General features: G+C 44.2%; 1 protein-coding gene across 4 annotated transcripts in view; it reads right to left on the bottom strand.

Moving 5' to 3' along the window:
• Window positions 1-2,463: 2,463 nt before the first annotated feature.
• The window catches only part of LOC140185307 (zinc-binding protein A33-like), a 23,532-nt gene continuing 5,030 nt past the window's right edge, over window positions 2,464-20,965 (bottom strand). For all 4 annotated transcript variants that reach the window (XM_072238698.1, XM_072238699.1, XM_072238700.1 and 1 more), the window contains 5 exons: window positions 20,359-20,454; window positions 19,708-19,941; window positions 17,315-17,337; window positions 17,109-17,227; window positions 2,464-4,296 (listed from right to left, as the gene is read on the bottom strand). In XM_072238698.1, the coding sequence (XP_072094799.1) occupies window positions 3,755-4,296; window positions 17,109-17,227; window positions 17,315-17,337; window positions 19,708-19,941; window positions 20,359-20,454 (1,014 nt within the window). In that variant the 3' untranslated portion in view covers window positions 2,464-3,754. The remainder of the gene's footprint in view (window positions 4,297-17,108; window positions 17,228-17,314; window positions 17,338-19,707; window positions 19,942-20,358; window positions 20,455-20,965) is intronic.

The following is a 20,965-nucleotide window of genomic DNA, read 5'->3' as shown; positions in this document are numbered from 1 at the left end:
GGATGTTCTACAAGTCCGTGGTGGCCAGTGCGATCATGTTTGCTGTTGTGTGCTGGGGCAGCAGGCTGAGGGTAGCAGACACCAGCAGAATCAACAAACTTATTCGTAAGGCCAGTGATGTTGTGGGGATGGAACTGGACTCTCTCATGGTGGTGTCTGAAAAGAGGATGTTGTCCAAGTTGCATGCCCTCTTGGACAATGTCTCCCATCCACTACATAACGTACTGGGTGGGCACAGGAGTACATTCAGCCAGAGACTCATTCCACCGAGATGCAACACAGAGCGTCATAGGAAGTCATTCCTGCCTGTGGCCATCAAACTTTACAACTCCTCCTCTGGAGGGTCAGACACCCTGAGCCAATAGGCTGGTCCTGGACTTACTTCATAATTTACTGGCATAATTTACATATTACTATTTAACTATTTATGGTTTTATTAATATTTATTATTTATGGTGCAACTGTAACGAAAACCAATTTCCCCCCGGATCAATAAAGTATGACTATGACTATTGGATGATACAATATGTCCCACTGTAGCTTTCTCCTTAACCCCATTTTGTGTTATCTTTTTTCAATGACTGTAGTTAATTTTAGGTTACACAAGTGGATTCTGTTCTGCCTGAGAGTCTGTTAGTCCATGAGTTTATTAATGACAGTTACTATCATACAGTAACCATTTTTACAGATGGATTGAAACATAATTTAACTTGGAATGTTAGTGTGACTGTTTTCTTTTTTCTGTGTGTCTGAATTGCAGGTAATGATAAAAAAAATCACTTACCAGCCATTTATGGGTATATGAAGCAGAATTCTTTGTCATCATTACAGTGGGTGGCGGAAATTGGTCCTTACAATCTTGTAATTTGTTCAGAATCCTTTTCGGGTTTGTGGTCTTTGCAATATCTTCAGGTCAGACATTTTTTACAAGTATATTTAAGTAATTTTCCATATATACAGGATTCTGACCTTATTTTAAAAACGAACCCTTTAGTGAAAGGCTTTATTGGGAAAATTTATAATTTACTGTTACAACAGGACAATTCTCCTTTCCTTAACATCAAGCAAGATTGGGAAAGAGAGCTTAATATGACCTTGATATCAGAGGATTGGTTGTGAATTTTGTGCCAGTCATTATCTAACTTAATTTAAAATTGTACATCATTATTATTTGACGAAGGAGAGATTGTCTAAAATTTTTCCTAATGTAAATAATCAGTGTGATAGATGCAAAACTGAGATAGCTACATTGACACATATGTTTTGGTCGTGTTCTGTATTGAAACAATTTTGGAAATCCATTTTTTCTATAATCTCTAAAGCTTTAAGAATCAATTTACAACCTAATAAATTGACGGTTTTGTTTGGTATAATTCCTCAACATATTCACGGTATTTCTATATCTGACCAGTATTGTCACATTATTGGCTAGAAGGGCTATTTTATTAAAATGGAATGATGCCTCTGCTCCCACTTTGATACAATGGTTCTTTCAGGTGATTTTATGTCTTAGTTTGGAAAAAATTAGAAGTGGAACTTTTGATCGTAAATTTGACTTTGAGAAAAGGTGTGGCTCTTTTGCCCGTTATTATCATTTGACTTGAGTTAATTAAGATGGTCCTTTTCTGATGCTTGGTTATATGAATTTGGTTGGTAGTTTGATGTCTTCTTTATGGAAGCTTGTATGGCGCAAAGCTCCGGGGTTGTGCTCCAAATGGGTTCCCCCCCCCTTTTTTTTTAGTTATTAGGGGTTTTCTCCGTTTTAGTTAGTAGGGGTTCCTTTTTATTCCTTCTTGCCTTTTTTCCATAAAAAAAAGCTTTAATACTTTGTTTTTTTGATTATTATTGTTTTTCTGTTTAGCCTGGTTGATAATTTAACTCTTACTCTATATATGGATATAGAAACATAGAAAATAGGTGCAGGAGTAGGCTATTCGGCCCTTCGAGCCTGCACCGTCATTTATTATGATTATGGCTGATCATCCAACTTAGATATGTTATCTTGATTATTTTGATGTATTTTTCTCTGTAGTTGATTTTCAATAATAATTAATAAAAAGATTTAAAAAGCAAGAAAAGGGTTTGATGAGCCTTAAAACATGTCATTCTAGCAGTAGGTCAGATTGACTGTTGGGACCTCGTCAAGCAGTATTTCATATGCAAATTTGGTTTATGTGTCTGCACCTTATGGGCCCTGCACATCGCACTGGTGAGGGAAATGATGGGGTTGACTGTTTAGCAACACAACACGTTAAAAGTTCAACTGTGGATATAGACTTTCCACTTAGCAAATCTTAGCTTAGGGGTTAGTAGTGTTAAGAGTTAGGGACTTATGGCAAGACTTGTAGGATACAGGACAGGCACCTTCACAGAATACATAAACCAATCGGGTTTATGGAAGAAGGGCCAAAAATAAGAATGGAAGAAATGATATTGACACGACTTAGAAATGCCCACACGATGTTTAATTATGCCTTGTATCTAACTGGAAAACATCATTCTGTGTCGTGTACATTTTATCATTATGAAACTGGTAAACACATACTATTTCAGTGTGAAGCAGATATGGCTGAAAAAAAATCAAATGCAGTCTCCAGTACAATCTTTGGTGGGGTTGGTTGTTTTCAGATAAAAACTTATTAAGTTAAGGGACTGGCTTTAAATTAATTCACAGTATGGAACGGACAAAGGCCTATAATAACGGTAGCGTCACAATTATATCGGGGACATCAATATGCAAAGGGTTGGGAAAATCAGGTTGTTGTTAGATCACGATAGGGCGTTTGTTGAATGCCTATGAGACGGCTTTTTAAAGCAGCTTGTGTTTGGGCTACTCGGGGAAAGTCCATCTAGGATTGGGTGTTGTGTAATAACCCTGATCATCTCCAGGAGCTGAAAGTAAAGGAACCCGTCAGAGGCAGTGATGATAATATAATTGAATTCATACTGCATTTTCATAGGGAGAAGCCCAAGTCACATGTATCAGTCTCGCAATGGAATAAAGGGAATTACAGAGGCATGAGAGAGGAGCTTGCCCAGGTCAATTGTAGAGGGATACTGTGGGGACGATGGCTGAACGGAGGTGGCTGACGTATCTGGGAATAGATTACAAGGCGCAGGAGAGACATGTCCCACAGAAGAATTTCTCAGATGGCAGCGGTGGGAATCCATGGCTGACAAGGGAAGTTAAGGACTGCGTGTTACCTAAGGAAATGGCATATAAGGGAGCAAAGGTGAGTGGGATGTTGGATTATTGGGATGCTCTTAAAATCCAACAAAAGGCAACGAAAAAAAAAGCCATAAGACTGCTAAAGATGAAATATGAAGCAAACTAGCTAATAATATAAAGCAGGACACTAAAAGTTCATTTTCAGTTACATGAAGAGTGAAAGGGAGATGAGAGTTGATATTGGATTGGAAAATGATGCTGGTGAGGTAGTGATGGGGACAAAGAAATGTCAGATGAACTTAATGAGCACATTGTATCAATCTTCACTGTCTTTTCCTGTCAGCACCGCCCCACTTGTCCCATTTAACCTGTCTCAGTGCTGGTGGACTTTAGGACCCGGGGGAGCTCAGGACCCGCCGCCCCGCGGCTGCGGCTGAATCCGCGGTGTTTCTGTTCTGTTGTCGGATGCGGTGAACGAGTTAAAATTAACGGATCGATAATTCTCATCTCGTGTTTATTTCACTCTCCGCACATTTATATTTACAGAGACTTTACTCCTGACGCCGGCCCCGGGACCCGACCCGTTTACAGACCCGGAGCGGAACCGGAGCAGATTCTCAGCCACTGGTTTTCATCCCAGGCCACGAAGAAAGGATAAAGTTTCCCCGTGAATTTATTCCCGGTGAAGGTGTGGAGATGGGACTTGGTCTCCGCGTTGTAAAATGAAACTGTCCCGGACTGGTAACTGAGATAAACTCCCACCCTCCCGGGGATGGGACCGTCAGGGAGACGGGGCTCGTCATCGAACACGTCACAATCCCGATGTAACACGTCACCAACCCGCCCGATGACCCAGAATCCGGTCTCCGGTCTCAGTCCGACCCGTGTCTTCCTCTCCACAGACTCTGCGGCGACTCCCAGACACCAGACCCGAATCCCCGTCACCTCCACCTCCCAGTAATGTCTCCCCGATGTGAATCCCTCCGATCCCAGCACACAAGCCCAGAATGTGAATCTCTTCCCGGTGTCAGGGAGATTCCTCCGGGTCACAGTGAATCTCACACTCTTCCGATCCTCAGACACCTCGAGATACGGACTCGCCGTTTCCACATCCAGGGTGACAGAGACTGGGGGGAGAAGCAGAGAATTAGAGAGTCCCCGGGGATCGGGGGGAGACTCGGGCAGCGCGGCCCCCGGGATCTGGGGGAGACTCGGGCAGCGCGGCCCCGGGGACCGGGGGAGACTCGGGCAGCGCGGCCCCGGGGATCGGGGGAGACTCGGGCACGCTGTCCAGGTGACCGGGGGGAGACTCGGGCAGCGCGGCCCCGGGGATCGGGGCAGACTCGGGCAGCGCGGCCCCGGGGATCGGGGTAAAGGCTGCTCGGCCTCAGGCGCAGTCGGGTGGCAGACACGGACTTTTCTCGTGGTTTGACTCGATGAAAGCGGATGGACAATTAATGTCTCCCCAAGGGTTTTGCGCAGGACGGAGAGCAGAAATTTCCCCATCAAACAGACACAAAATGCTGGAGGAGCCGAGCGGGTCAGATAGGAGGTGTGGAGAGAGATGGACAGTCTACGTTTCAGGTCGACATCTTCCCTCAAGAACGGAAATAGACAGCGAACGAGTGCTGGAAAGGAGTGGATTAAGATGGGAAGGGGGTGAGTGAATGTATTTAAACAGATCCACGTCCCTGCCAAGATGAATTTAGAAACATTGTGACTGTACCCACTTCTACAGTTGATCAAGGGCCCGGTGTAAACAGAGATAACCCTCTTTGCTGTCCACTGTACCATGAATTTTAGTGTCACCCACAAATCTACCAACTATGCCACCGACATTCGCACCCAAATCACTGAATGGATAAGAACCCCCAAACCCCCCCTCCCCGTACGGGTGCTGAGAATTCCAAACAGACAGTGACCCCTGACCCTTGACTCCTCAGACAGGAGAAACATCCTCCCTGTATCCTGCCTGTTGACCCCAGAAGAATTTTTTGTTTCCCTGAGATCTCCTCTCTTTCTTCTGAACAGGGAACAGAGAACATAGAATAGTACAGCACAGGAACAGGCCCTTCATTCAATGTTAACATTCATCACCCGCAGCCCCTCATTTGGACGGGGGATGAATTTCCAGGGACCCTGAAACAACACAGGTCCTGATGCAGGATTTCAGCCTGAACCATCAACAGTTCACTCTTTTCCATAGATGCTTCCTGGCCTGCTGAGTTCCTCCAGCATTTTGTGTGTGTGGCTTCACCTTAAATATACTCAATGAAATATATTCCCTGTGGCAGATTCACTCTCCTGTGGATAAAGGAATTACTCCTCATCTCTGTTCTAAATGGACATCCTCTGGCCGGAGGCTGTGCCTTGTGTTCTCGACCCACCCACTATATAGGAAACATCCTTCCGATATCCACTCTCTCCGGGTAGGATTCAGTGAGATCAGGCAAAGACCCTTCATCAGGACCTGTGTTGCTTGGATTACCAGCATCTGCAGATTTTCTCGTGTGTGATTTTTAAAGCAGCAGTTGATATGTAAACTTCTTGATTAGTCAGGGTGTCAAATGTTATGGGGAGGAGGCGGGAGAGTAGAGTTGAGAGGGATAATAAATCAGCCATTCTTCTAAACTCCCATGAGTACAGCCCAAAACCATCAAACACTCCTCATATGTTAACTCTTTCATTCCTGAAATCATTCTTGTGAACCTCCTGGACCCTTTCCAATGCCAGCACATCTTTTCCGATATAAGGGACCCAAAACTGCTCACAATACTCTGAATGTGGTCTGACCAATGCCTTATAAAACCTCACAATTACATACTATTTGAATCCTCTCGAAATGAATGCTAATATTGAGCTTGCCGATCTTAACACTGACACAAACTGCAATTAACCATTAGGGAATCCTGCACAAGGACACCCAAGTCCCTTCTGCGCCTCTGATTTTTGAATTTTCTCACTGTTTACAAAATCGTCTATGCCTTTATTCCGTCTACCAAATTGCATGCACGACTTCCCTACTCGATAATCCATCTATCACATCTTTGTCCATTTTCGAATCTGTCTCTGTCCTTCCCCAGGCTCTGAGCTTCTGCACCACTACCTTCCCCTTCACCTAACTTCATATCATCTGCAGACTTGGCCACAAAGGCAACAACTCTGTCATCCAAATCATTCTTTGTCTATCTTGGCTTTGTGTTCCTCGAAGAATTCCAGCAGATTTGTCGGGCAAGATTTCCCCTTCAGGGAAGACACGCTGTCTTTGCCCTATTTTATCCTGTGCCTCCATGTACCCAAAAGCAGTTCCATTAATACTGGACTCCAGCATCTTTCCAAGCACACCACATCCAGACTAACTCACCTGTAATTTTCTTTCCACAGCTGCTCTCCCGTCATAAAGAGTGAAGTGACCTTTGCAATTTCCATTCGTCTTGAATGTCCAATTATCTAGTGATTCCTGAATGATCATTACTAATGCCCCCATATTCTCTTCAGCTAACTCTTTCTGAACACTGGGGTGTAGTCCATCTGGTCCAGGTACCTTCAGACTTTCAATCTTCCCACGCACTTTCTCCTCAGTAACATCAACAACACTCAATTCTGTCCCCAGACACTCTCACATTTCTGACATACAGCTGGTATCTTCCACAGTGAGGGTTGACACAAAATATTAAATAAGTACTTCGACAATGTCTTTTGTCACATGTCTCCTCTCCAGTGTCACTTCCTTGGGGTCCAATATCCACTCTTGCCTCTCTTTTACTCTTTAGAGTTTTGTGTCCTCTTGAGTATTGTAGGCAAGCTTTCCCTCATATCTCATTTTCTCTCCTTCGGGCTTTGTAATTGCTTTCTGTTGATTATCAAAATCTCCTCAACACTTCAACATCCTGCTAATTTTTGCTCTATTGTATGCCCTCTCTTTCACTTTTATGCTGTCTTTGACTTCCCTTCTTAAACAAGGTTGCCACATCCTCCGTGGATAATACTCCTCCGTCTTTGGGATTTATCTATCCAAATTGCCCCCTGAAATTCCAGTCTTTGGTGTTCTGCTATCATCCCTGCTGGTGTCCCCTCTCTTATCTACTTTGGTCAGCTCCTCCCTCATGCCTCTGTAACTAACTTTACTCCACTCTAATACCGATACATCTGACTTTATCTCCCTCTCAAACTCTGGGGTGAATTCTATCATTTTATGATCACTGCTTCCTAAAGATTCTTTTCCCTTAGTCTCCCAAATCATATCTGGTTCGTTATACAAACCTCACTCCAGAGTTGCCTTTATTCCATTGGGCTCAACCACAAGTGGTTCTAAAAAGCCATCTTGGGGACATTCTACAAATTCCCTCTCTTGGGATGCAGCACCAACATGATTTTCCCAATCTACCTCCTTGTTGAAATCCCCAATTCCGACTGTCACATTGCATTTTTTTTTCCATTTCCTTGTGTAAGTTGTATCCCATTTCGATCCTGGCTACTATTTGGAGGTCTGTATATAATTACCATCAGTGTCTTTTTACCCTTGTAGCTTCTTAACTCTACCCACAATGATTCGACACCTTCCAATCCTATGTCACCTCTCTCTAAGGATTTTATTTCATTTTTTACAACAGAGCCTCCCCATCCCCTCTGCCTACCTGCCTGTCCTTTGAACACAAGGTGTATCCTTGGATGTTGGGCTTCAAGCCAGCATCTCCTTTCAGCCACAACTCAGTGACGCCAACAACGTTATACCTGCCAATCTCTACCTGTGCTACAACATCATCTACCTTATTCCGTATACTGGAGCAATCAAATATAACACCTTCAGTCCTGTATTCATCAGCCTATTCGACACTGTCCACATGAACTTAAGCAAGGTCTATGATATCAATGATAGACTACAGTTCGGGTATTGTCTGCATTTCCACGTCCCCGAATATAGTGAAACATAGAAACACAGAAAACATAGAACACAATACAGGCCCTTCGGCCCACAAAGCTGTGTTGAACATGTCCCTACCTTAGAACTACCTAGGCCTTACCCATGGCCCTCTATTTTTATAAGCTCCATGTAGCCATTCATGAGTTTCTTAAAAGACCCTGTCGTTTCCGGCTGCAGCACCACCACCAGCAGCCCGTTCCGCGCACTCACCATTCTCTGCATAAAAAACATACCTCCGACATCTCTGTATCTCCTTCCAAGCACCTTCAAACTATGCCCTCTCATGCTAGCCATTTCAGCCCTGGGAAAAAGCCTCTGACTATCCATAAGACCATAAGACCAGAAGACAAAGGAGCAGAAGTAGGCCATTCGGCCCATCGAGTCTGCTCCGCCATTTTATCATGAGCTGATCCATTTTATCCTATTTAGTCCCACTCCCCCGCCTTCTCACCATAACCCTTGATGCCCTGGCTACTCAGATACCTATAAATCTCTGCCTTAAATACACCCAATGACTTGGTCTCCACTGCTGCCCTTGGCAACAAATTCCATAGATTCACCACCCTCTGACTAAAAAAATTTCTTCACATTTCTGTTCTGAATGGGCGCCCTTCAATCCTTAAGTCATGCTCTCTCGTACTAGACTCCCCCATCATGGGAAACAACTTTGCCACATCCACTTTGTCCATGCCTTTTAACATTCAAAATGTTTCTATGAGGTCTCCCTTCATTCTTCTAAACTCCAAGGAATACAGTCCAAGAGCGGACAAATGCTCCTCATATGTTAACCCTCTCATTCCCAGAATCATTCTAGTGAATCTTCTCTGTACCCTCTCCAACGTCAGGACATCCTTTCTTAAATAAGGAGACCAAAACTGCCCACAGTACTCCAAGCGAGGTCTCACCAGCGCCTTATAGAGCCTCAACATCACATCCCTGCTCCTATACTCTTGTCCTCTAGAACTGAATGCCAACATTGCATTCGCCTTCTTCACTACTGACTCAACCTGGAGGTTAACTTTAAGGGTATCCTGTACGAGGACTCCCAAGTCCCATTGCATCTCAGAACTTTGAATTCTTTCCCCATTTAATATCCACACGATCATTTCCCCATATCCACGCGATCAATGCCTCTCATTATCTTGTACACCTCTATCAGGTCACCTGTTATCCTCAGTCGCTCCAAGGAGAAAAGGCCGAGTTCACTTCACCTGTTCTCATAAGGCATACCTCCCCCCCCCCCCACCACCCCGCCGGCAAAAACAGGCGACATCCTTGTAAATCTCCTCTGCACCCTTTCTATGGTTTCCACGTCCTTCCTGTAGTTGTAGTGAAGTGACCAGAATTGAGCACAGTACTCCAAGTGGGGTCTGACCAGTGTCCTATATAGCTGCAACATTACCTCTCGGCTCTTAAACTCAGTCCCACGATTGATGAAGACCAATGCACCGTCTGGCTTCTGAACCACAGTAAACCTGTGTAGGGCATCATTACACTGGACAGGAAGGTTCAGGAGGATGTTACCCGGACTGGGGGGCTTGGATTAAATGTAGAGAGTGGATAAGCTTGGGCTATTTAGCTGTAGTGTAGGATGTTGAGGGATGACCCCTTATCGAAATAAATACATTCACAATGGGCTGAGATAAAGTGAGTCTTTTTCTGAGAAATGGGAGTACAGAACCAGAGGGCTCAGATTGAAAGTGAGAGGGGAAGTTTTTATGAGGGATCTGTGGGGTAACATTCTCACAGAGAGGGAGGTGGGTGTACGGCATTTGTTGTCACATGCTGTAGAAACAGGTAAAATTAAAATATTTTAAGATGAAGTTACACAGGTACATAGATAGGAAATGGTTAGAGGGATGTGGGACAAATACACACAAACGGGACACGCTCAGGAAGACATCTCAGTCTTGCAGATGGATGAAGTGGGCCGTGGGTTCAACATCCGTCAAACCCTCCCAGATCATCCTCCTGAGGAATCTCACCCTGGAGTCTGTCTGTGAACTGTTGATGTGACGTCGCATCAGAGGGCAGCTCAGTGTGCAGAACAGACTGGGTAAGGACGGCAGATTTCATTCCTAAGTCAGAACGAACGTGGGCCTATTTCTTTGGCCATGTGTCACACTTAGATATTATGTGTGTGTGTTTGTGTGTGTGTGTGTGTGCGTGTGTTGATTGTGGTAAATATCAGTGTGTCTGTGCACATTGAAGTACTTGTGTGTTACAGTGTGTCATCACATGTCTGGTGTGTGCTGACAATGTGTGACACGTGTGAGTTGTTTAAGCAAATAAATTACCGTGTCTGAAGAGAATAGTTTCTAGGTTACTGAAGGAAATATCAACGTACATTGCTGCGTCTCTGACAACAATCTGCCAATCCTTCTTGTGTATATGTGTGTCGGGCTGTTTTGCCAGTCTGGTTATGCTGTGTGTGCTTCTCCTGAGATGAAATCCTGAATGATGTCAATGCTGGCTGGGTTGTCTGGGCTCATTCCCACAATGCTTCAATGTTGTGGTCTGATAACCACAAGACCCTAACGCATAGGAGCAGAATTTGGCCATTTGGCCCACTGTGACTGCTCCGCCATTCAATCATGGCTGATCCTTTTCTTCTCCTCCTCAGCCCCACTCCCCGGCCTTCTTGCCACAACCTCTGATACTGTGTGCAATCTAGAACCTGTCAAGCTCGGCCTTAAATATGCCCAACGACCTGGCCTCCACGGCTGCCTGTGGTAACAAGTTCTGCAAATTCACCACCCTCTGGCTGAAGAAATTTCTCTGCGTTTCTGTTTTTAAATAAGACGCCCCTGTATCTTGAGACTGTGCCCTCTTGTCCCAGACTCCCCCACTATGGGAAACATCCTTCCCACATCTACTCTGTCTTGGCCTTTCAACATTCAAAAGGTTTCAATGAGATTCCCCCATAATCTTTCTAAATTTCCAGTGAGTACAGGCACAGAGCTATCAAACGTTTCAAGTCTCATAACCCTTTCATTCCCGGAATCATCCTTGTGAACTTCCTCTGAACCCTCTAGGATGCCAGCACATCTTTTCTCAGATGAGGAGCCCAAAACTGTTCACAATACTCAAGGTAATGCCTCACCATTGCCTTATAAATCCTCAACATCACATCCCTGCTCCTGTACACTAAACTCCTGGAACTGAATGCTAACATTGCATTTACCTTCCTCACAACTGACTCTACCTGCAAGTTAACCTTCAGGGGGTTCTGCAGAAGGATTCCCACATCCATCTGAATCTCAGATTTTTGAATTGTCTCCCCATTTTAAATAATCTGCATATTATATCTCCTACCACAATGCATGACCATGAATTTCCCAGCATTGTGTATCATTTGCCACTTTCTTGCCCAGTCTCCTCATCCAAGTCCTTCCTCAGCCTACCCGTTTCCTCAACACTACCGGCCCCTCCACCAATCTTATTATACGCCAACGTGTCCTATCTTGTCCAGTATCACCAAGTATTCCATAACCTCATACTTAACAATTGACACTAATGTCTTCCCACCCACAGAGGTGAGGCTAACTGGTCTATAACTTCATTTCTGCTGCCTTCCTCATGACTAAGTGTTGGGTGACATTTGTAATTTCCAGTCCTCTGGCACCACACCAGAGTCCAATAACTTTTGAAAGATCATTTCAAATGCCTCCACAATGTCTACCGTTACCTCTTTCAGAACACTAGGGTGCAGTTCATCTGCTCCGGGTGACTTATGTCCTTTTCTGAGCACCTTCTCCCTTGTAACAGTAACTGCACTCACTTCTCTTCCCTCGCACTCTTCAGCACCTGGCACAGTGCCAGTGTCTTCCACAGTGAAGACTGATGAAAATACTCATTTAGTTCATCTGTCATCTCTTTGTCCCCTGTTATTACATATCCGGCCTCATTTTCTAGTGGCCCTATATCCACTCTCATCTCTATTTTTTTTTCACAATACTTGAAAATCAATTTGATATTGTTTGTTTCTTTGACCTGCTGCGTTCGCCAGCAACTTTGATGTGTGTTGCTTGATATTGTTTGCTTACTTGTTTTATAAAGGCAGGTGTGTAAAAAGGGCCTGAAGTATCATTGGAGACCCAGGTCACCCCAACAACAAACTGTACCAGTCGCTACCATACAGGAACTGGTACCACAGCATAAAAGCCAGAACCAACAGGGTCCGGGGACAGCTTCTTCCACCAGGCCATCAGACTGCTTAACTTGTGCTGAGACAACTGCATTTCTATGTTATATTGACTGGAATGTTATACATATTATTTATCATAAATTACTATAAACTGCACATTTAGTCGGAAGATTTTTCCTGCTCGTTTATAGAAAGGATGTAAGGATATATAAGTATTTTTCCTGCTCGTTTATAGAAAGAATAGAAAGGTGCTGAGGAAGAGGATTTCTTGGAATGTATGCGGGATGGTTTCTTGAACCAACATGTCGAGGAACCAACTAGAGAGCAGGCTATTCTAGACTGGGTTTTGAGCAATGAGGAAGGGTTAATTAGCAATCTTGTCGTGAGAGGCCCCTTGGGTAAGAGTGACCATAATATGGTGGAATTCTTCATTAAGATGGAGAGTGACATAGTTAATTCAGAAACAAAGGTTCTGAACTTAAAGAGGGGTAACTTTGAAGGTATGAGACGTGAATTAGCTGAGATAGACTGGCAAATGACACTTAAAGGATTGACGGTGGATATGCAATGGCAAGTATTTAAGGATTGCATGGATAAACTACAACAATTGTTCATCCCAGTTTGGCAAAAGAATAAATCAAGGAAGGTAGTGCACCCGTGGCTGACAAGAGAAATTAGGGATAGTATCAATTCCAAAGAAGAAGCATACAAATTAGCCAGAAAAAGTGGCTCACCTGAGGACTGGGAGAAATTCAGAGTTCAGCAGAGGAGGACAAAGGGCTTAATTAGGAAGGGGGAAAAAAAGATTATGAGAGAAAACTGGCAGGGAACATAAAAACTGACTGTAAAAGCTTTTATAGATATGTAAAAAGGAAAAGACTGGTAAAGACAAATGTAGGTCCCTTACTGACAGAAACAGGTGAATTGATTATGGGGAGCAAGGACATGGCAGACCAATTGAATAATTACTTTAGTTCTATCTTCACTAAGGAGGACATAAATAATCTTCCAGAAATAGTAGGGGACAGAGGGTCCAGTGAGATGGAGGAACTGAGCGAAATACATGTTAGTAGGGAAGTGGTGTTGGGTAAATTGAAGGGATTAAAGGCAGATAAATCCCCAGGGCCAGATGTTCTGCATCCTAGAGTGCTTAAGGAAGTAGCCCAAGAAATAGTGGATGCATTAGTGATAATTTTTCAAAACTGGTTAGATTCTGGACTAGTTCCTGCGGATTAGAGGGTGGCTAATGTAACCCCACTTTTTAAAAAAGGAGGGAGAGAGAAACCAGGGAATTATAGAACGGTTAGCCTAACATCGGTGGTGGGGAAACTGCTGGAGTCAGTTATCAAAGATGTGATAACAGCACATTTGGAAAGCGGTGAAATCATTGGACAAAGTCAGCATGGATTTGTGAAAGGAAAGTCATGTCTGACGAATCTCATAGAATTTTTTGAGGATATAACTAGTAGAGTGGATAGGGGAGAACCAGTGGATGTGGTATATTTGGATTTTCAAAAGGCTTTTGACAAGGTCCCACACAGGAGATTAGTGTGCAAACTTAAAGCACACGGTATTGGGGGTAAGGTATTGATGTGGATAGAGAATTGGTTAGCAGACAGGAAGCAAAGAGTGGGAATAAACGGGACCTTTTCAGAATGGCAGGCAGTGACTAGTGGGGTACCGCAAGGCTCAGTGCTGGGACCCCAGTTGTTTACAATATATATTAATGACTTGGATGAGGGAATTAAATGCAGCATCTCCAAGTTTGCGGATTACACGAAGCTGGGCGGCAGTGTTAGCTGTGAGGAGGATGCTAAGAGATGCAGGGTGACTTGGATAGGTTGGGTGAGTGGGCAAATTCATGGCAGATGCAGTTTAATGTGGATAAATGTGAAGTTATCCACTTTGGTGGCAAAAATAGGAAAACAGATTATTATCTGAATGGTGGTCGATTAGGAAAAGGGGAGTTGCAACGAGACCTGGGTGTCATTGTACACCAGTCATTGAAAGTGGGCATGCAGGTACAGCAGGCGGTGAAAAAGGCAAATAGTATGCTGGCAGTTATAGCGAGAGGATTCGAGTACAGGAGCAGGAAGGTACTACTACAGTTGTACAAGGCCTTGGTGAGACCACACCTGGAGTATTGTGTGCAATTTTGGTCCCCTAATCTGAGGAAAGACATCCTTGCCATAGAGGAAGTACAAAGAAGGTTCACCAGATTGATTCCTGGGATGGCAGGACTTTCATATGAAGAAAGACTGGATGAACTGGGCTTGTACTCCTTGGAATTTAAAAGATTGAGGGGGGATCTGATTGAAACGTGTAAAATCCTAAAGGGATTGGACGGGCCAGATGCAGGAAGATTGTTCCCGATGTTGGAGAAGTCCAGAACGAGGGGTCACAGTTTGTGGATAAAGGGGAAGCCTTTTAGGACCGAGATTAGGAAAAACTTCTTCACACAGAGAGTGGTGAATCTGTGGAATTCTCTGCCACAGGAAACAGTTGAGGCCAGTTCATTGGCTATATTTAAGAGGGAGTTAGATATGGCCCTTGTGGCTACGGGGGTCAGGGGGTATGGAGGGAAGGCTGGGGCGGGGTTCTGAGTTGGATGATCAGCCATGATCATAATAAATGTCGGTGCAGGTTCGAAGTGCCGAATGGCCTATTCCTGCACCTATTTTCTATGTTTCTAATAAAGTCAATTCAATTCAATTCCATATTTCATTTTTCCCCTCCCAATCATTTTTTTCAGTTCCTCTCTGTAGGTATTTAAAAGCCTCCCAATACTCTGTCTCCTATTAATTTTCACTTTGTTGTATGCCCACTCTTTGGCATTTACATTAGCTTGTCTTCCCTTATCAGCCACGATTGTACTATTTTGCCATTTGAGTATTTATTTATTTTTGGAATACATCTATCCTTCACCTTCCTCATTTTCCCAGAATCTGATACCATTTCTGCTCTGCTGTCATCCCAGACAACATCTCCCTCCAATTTACTTTGGCCAACTCCTCTTTCAGACCACTGTAATTTCTTTTACTCCTCTGGAATACTACAACGTCAGACTTTACTTTTTCCTTATCTGAACGCAGTCATGTTGTGAGCACGGCCTCCTCGGGTTTTTTTTTTTCTCTAAGATATCACCTCCAGTTCAATACATAACACCCAATCCAGTAGAGCTGTTCCCCGAGTTGGCTCAATGACAAACTGCTCTAAAAGGTTATCACATGGCATTCAACAAATTCACTCTCTTGAGATCCATTACCAACCTGATTTTCCCAATTGACCTGCATGTTGAAATCTCCCATGACTATCGTAACATTATCTGTTTCATTGGCCTTCTCTATTTCCAGTTGTAATCTGTGGTCCACATCCAGCTACTGTTGGGATCCTGTATGTGACTGTCATCAGTGTCATTTTCACTTCTGAATTTCCTTAACTCAACCCACAAGGAATCAACATCTTCCAATCCTATGTCACATCTTTCTATTGATTTACCAGGAGAGCCATGTCACCCCCTCTGCCTACCTTCCTATACCACCGATACAATGTGTAACCTTGGACATTCATCTCCCAACTACAACCATCCTTCAGCCATGATTCCCTGATGGCCACAGCATCATACCTGACAATCTGTAATCGAGCAACAAGATCATCCACCTTATTCTTTATACTCCATGCATTGAGAAATAACACTTTGTGCACCATACCTGCTACCTTTTTCATTCTGCATCCCTAATGCACTGATACTCACCCTGCTGGCTGCAGTTTTGTCCTCGTATCTGGCTGCCCCATCTGACTGTCTGACTGCACACTATCTTTGCATTTTTACCATCAATCCTACCCCTTCACTCGTTCCTAACCACCCCACCCCACCCCCAAAAAATTGGTTTAAACCCTCCCCAACAGCTCTATCAAACCTCTCTGTGAGAATATTGTTCTCCCTCGGGTCCAGGTGCAACCCATCCCTTTTCAGGAGGTCATTTCTCCACCAAAAAAGATCCCAATGATCCAAAAACCTGAAGCCCTGCCCCCTGCACCAGCTTCTCTGGCATGCTTTAATCTGCCAAATTATCCTGCTCCTACCCTCACCAGCACGTCGCACAGGCAGCAATCCGGAAATTATAAACCTGAAGGTACTGCTTCTGAGCTTTCCACCAAGCTCTCCAAATTCTATTTTCAGGACCTCTTTGTTTTTACTTCCAATGTCATTGGTCCCAAAATATACCAACATATCCAGCTGTTTTCTCTCACTCTCTAAAATGCTGCAGACACGATCCGAGGCATCCCTGATTCTAGCACCTAGGAGGCAACATACCATTCGGGTGTCCCGCTCACATCCACAGATTCTCCTGTCTGTTCCCGACTGAGTCCTCAATCACTTCCGCTCCCCTCTTTTCCCTCGATCAACAGTGAGACTTGCAGGTCCAGAAGGGGGAAGACCTGCGTCAATCAGAGTCTGCACTCACAGCGCATGAAGGACTTGTGTATGTTTCTGACAAGCCCGGTGACCACAGCCCACTTTTATTCCCTGCAATATCATCAAGTCAGTATTAATTTCCCAGCTCCTGTGGTAGGATTCAAACTCATGTCTTGGTGTGTAAGTGCAGTGGTCTGGGATCGGGACACAGTGGTTCATCGGCCAGTCCCGTGTATTGGTTGTATTGTGGCTCTGTGCTGGTGTGTTCAGGGGTCTGACTTCTCCAGCTGACCATGTGAGAGTGACGCCCCCCCCCCCCCAGTCGGTGAGGTTGATGTGGAATAAACTTCAGTTCCACTTCAACCCAATATTACAGCAATCTTTGTCTCAAATTTGAACTTAATTGTGATCTCACAAACAAGAAGAAATGAATCTTTGTAAGATTTACCTCGATTAATGGCATCAAGTGTTTCTCTCAGCACTGTGTTCAGCAAATAGAGGTGATCGAATTGTTCCACCGCTAGGGCCTCATCTGTCACTGACAATTCCGGGACATCATCATTAATCCTGTAAATAGTAAACTGATGGTGATAAACTGCTATTCTAAACTATTTTACAAATCCATACAGGGTTTCAGTAAAGAGCATGTCCTACCTCCTGTTCTGACGAGCTTCCTCCTGAAATAAATAAAACACAAATCTGAATAGACTGAGACTCTCGACATCTTGAATTTCATCCAAACCATTACAAGGTGTTGAAAATTCCCACTCCTGCAGTCACTCACACACACACACAATACAGAACCAGGGGTTGAAAATTCCCACTCCTGCAGTCACTCACACACACAGACAATACAGAACCAGGGGTTGAAAATTCCCACTCCTGCAGTCACTCACACACACAGACAATACAGAACCAGGGGTTGAAAATTCCCACTCCTGCAGTCACTCACACAGACAGACAATACAGAACCAGGGGTTGAAAATTCCCACTCCTGCAGTCACTCACTCACACACACAGACAATACAGAACCAGGGGTTGAAAATTCCCACTCCTGCAGTCACTCACACACACACACAATACAGAACCAGGGGTTGAAAATTCCCACTCCTGCAGTCACTCACACACACAGACAATACAGAACCAGGGGTTGAAAATTCCCACTCCTGCAGTCACTCACACACACAGACAATACAGAACCAGGGGTTGAAAATTCCCACTCCTGCAGTCACTCACACAGACAGACAATACAGAACCAGGGGTTGAAAATTCCCACTCCTGCAGTCACTCACTCACACACACAGACAATACAGAACCAGGGGTTGAAAATTCCCACTCCTGCAGTCACTCACACACACAGACAATGCAGAACCAGGGGTTGAAAATTCCCACTCCTGCAGTCACTCACACAGACAGACAATACAGAACCAGGGGTTGAAAATCCCCACTCCTGCAGTCACTCACTCACACACACAGACAATACAGAACCAGGGGTTGAAAATTCCCACTCCTGCAGTCACTCACACAGACAGACAATACAGAACCAGGGGTTGAAAATTCCCACTCCTGCAGTCACTCACTCACTCACACACACAATACAGAACCAGGGGTTGAAAATTCCCACTCCTGCAGCCACTCACACACACAGACAATACAGAACCAGGGGTTGAAAATTCCCACTCCTGCAGTCACTCACACACACAGACAATACAGAACCAGGGGTTGAAAATTCCCACTCCTGCAGTCACTCACACACACAGACAATACAGAACCCGGTGTTGAAAATTCCCACTCCTGCAGTCACTCACACACACAGACAATGCAGAACCAGGGGTTAAATTACAGGGTATTTCTCTGAAAGCTGGGCCATTACTGAGAGGATGAAACTTGCAAGGAAGACAGGACACGTCATGCATTTTCATCTGGATGAAGCGTTAGAATGATGAGATGGGCGAACTCAAATCAGTGATGGATTTGATAATGAATCCGATAAGAAATTTAGTGAAGAGGATGTGGAACTCACTGGCACAGGAGTGGTTGAAGTGGAACAGCAGAGATTGAATATCATGGGTAACCTAGAGAAATAGATGAGGGACCGTGGAGATCAGAGCACTGTCGCTGGGTGTGGTGTGTAGGTTGGTGGAGGTTTGTGAAGCAGTGAAATTGATAGCAGAATATGGACCGAATGGCCTGTTTATGATGGAGAATGGGATATAATCCCGTGTGAAACTTATCTGAAGATGTAGAATCGGTGAATGTTTCCATAATCTGGCGGAAACCGGATATTGCGGATAAATCTGATTTGTGGGTCACATTCTTTGTTCTCAGTGATTGACAGAGAGACCCTCACACCCACCGCACCAGACACACTCACAGCCCCTGACTGGAACTGTGTGTCAATGTGAGATTTAGAGAATATTTAATGTGATAATCAAAGACACAATCAGCAGCTCTGCGTTATAATCAGAGTAAATCATTTCAGAGAAGATTGGATTCTGTCCTGCGATGTACAGAAGTTGAAGAAGTCCAGTTTTGGGACAATAGTAGCACTGAATAGTTGTATCAATTGTCTGGTGAGACAGTTTACTGCCGTTTGTAAATGTTGTGTGTAGGAGCAACACATCTGTTTTCAATCTGCGTTGTATTTTGAGTTACATGGTTATTATGGTAACTAGTCACGTGAGTGGGGTGTGGTAAAAGGAAAAGGTGAGGTATTAGTACTTTGTTCTGGGCTGTTTTGAGCTGCGGACAGATGGATGGCATACCTTTTGTTGACCAATTCGTTGCAGTTTAATTTACGATTAATTACGCTTAAGTTTCATCGCTTCAATATTGTATGTTGCTATTGAAGGATCGAATATATATCTTCGACATTTTGGAACATGATTATTGGAGTGATCGGAAGGTGCAACTTACAAGTATAACAAACTGTGCGAGGTCGCCAGCAACGGCAACTGATTTGTTAGAAATGGCCACTGTTTACTTCAAATATTCCACTGTTCATTTAATGTCCTTTGACAGAAATAAATTGAAATAAAATCCCTCACCTTGAGAAATATCACACTGTCTTTTTGATCCATCTGTTCCTTTATCTTTGAGATTTCCTCCTGAATAATCCTAATATTCTTTTGAATCGCTCGAAGATTTTTCTCCATTGCATTTAGAATCTTTGCTTCTTCTGTCCTGAGATCCCTGAGTAAGCTCTGCTCTTTCTCAGTGATAATCTGGCGCAGTTCAGCAAACTGGGATGTGATGTGGGTCTGAACGCTGTGTAACTGTTTCTGTAGAATGAAAGGTGAAGATTAATTTAGTGTATTGCTGTGTTGTATTTGCTTATGACATTAAGGTGACCATTCGGTCCATTGAAATCCATGCTAGTTCTGAGAGCATTCCCGTCAACCTCATTCCCTCACGTTTTCCTGAAACCTATTCTCGCTCATTGACCCATTAACTCTCACTTGATTCACATACACCCTCCCCGACCTTCACGGGGTTAATTGTAATTAACCATTTGTCCAGTGTGCCTTGGGATATGTCTGAAACTGTCGTGGTCACAGGGGAAATATGCAAACTCCACACAGACAGCACCAGGGGCCAGAATCGAACCCGGGTCACTGGAGCTGCGATACTCTGCTATTCCGCATTAAAGTGAGCAAAACTATACAGTAATATCAGAAATTCCGCTCAGGAAGCCTCACCCGGACTCCGGAAATCTTCTCTTTCTGTTGCTGCTCCTTTTTCTGGAAGTCTGATTTCTTTTTTGTGAGAGAGTCTAAGGAAGATTCTAGCTGATCCTGGAAGTCAGAGAAGGATGGAAATAGAAACAAAGATGGATGAAAAGAAAACAGGTGATCAAACCCGATTATGGCACACAAAATCCCAGAGGAACTCAGTGAGTCAGGCAGCATCTATGCAGGGGAAATAAACAGTCGGTGTTTCGGGATGAGACTTTTCATTCGGACTGGGAAGGAATGGGGCAGGAGCCGGAATAAAAATGTTGGGGATGAGAACCAGCTGACAGGTGATGGGTGAGACAACGTGAGGGGGAACGTGGGGGAGGTGATGAAGTAAGAAGCTGAGAGGGAGCATGTGGAGGAGGGAAAGAGCTGAAGAAGAAGGAATCTAATACTAGAGGACAATCAAACATAGAAGAAACGGGAGGGATTGGGGGTGTTTGGAGTCCTGAATGGTGACGAGGGAGGATGTGTAGCACTTGTCCCGCTTTCAGGAGTCAATGCCAGGAGGTAGATCAGTGGGAAGGAGCGAGTAGATAAGCAAGTTACGTACAGAGTGATTCCCACAAAG

The sequence above is a fragment of the Mobula birostris genome, chromosome 20 (assembly GCF_030028105.1).
Source record: "Mobula birostris isolate sMobBir1 chromosome 20, sMobBir1.hap1, whole genome shotgun sequence".
In the NCBI taxonomy this organism is placed as follows: Eukaryota; Metazoa; Chordata; class Chondrichthyes; order Myliobatiformes; family Myliobatidae; genus Mobula; species Mobula birostris.
Note: the sequence above shows the minus strand (reverse complement) of the source record. Positions and strands in the feature narration are given on the sequence as shown.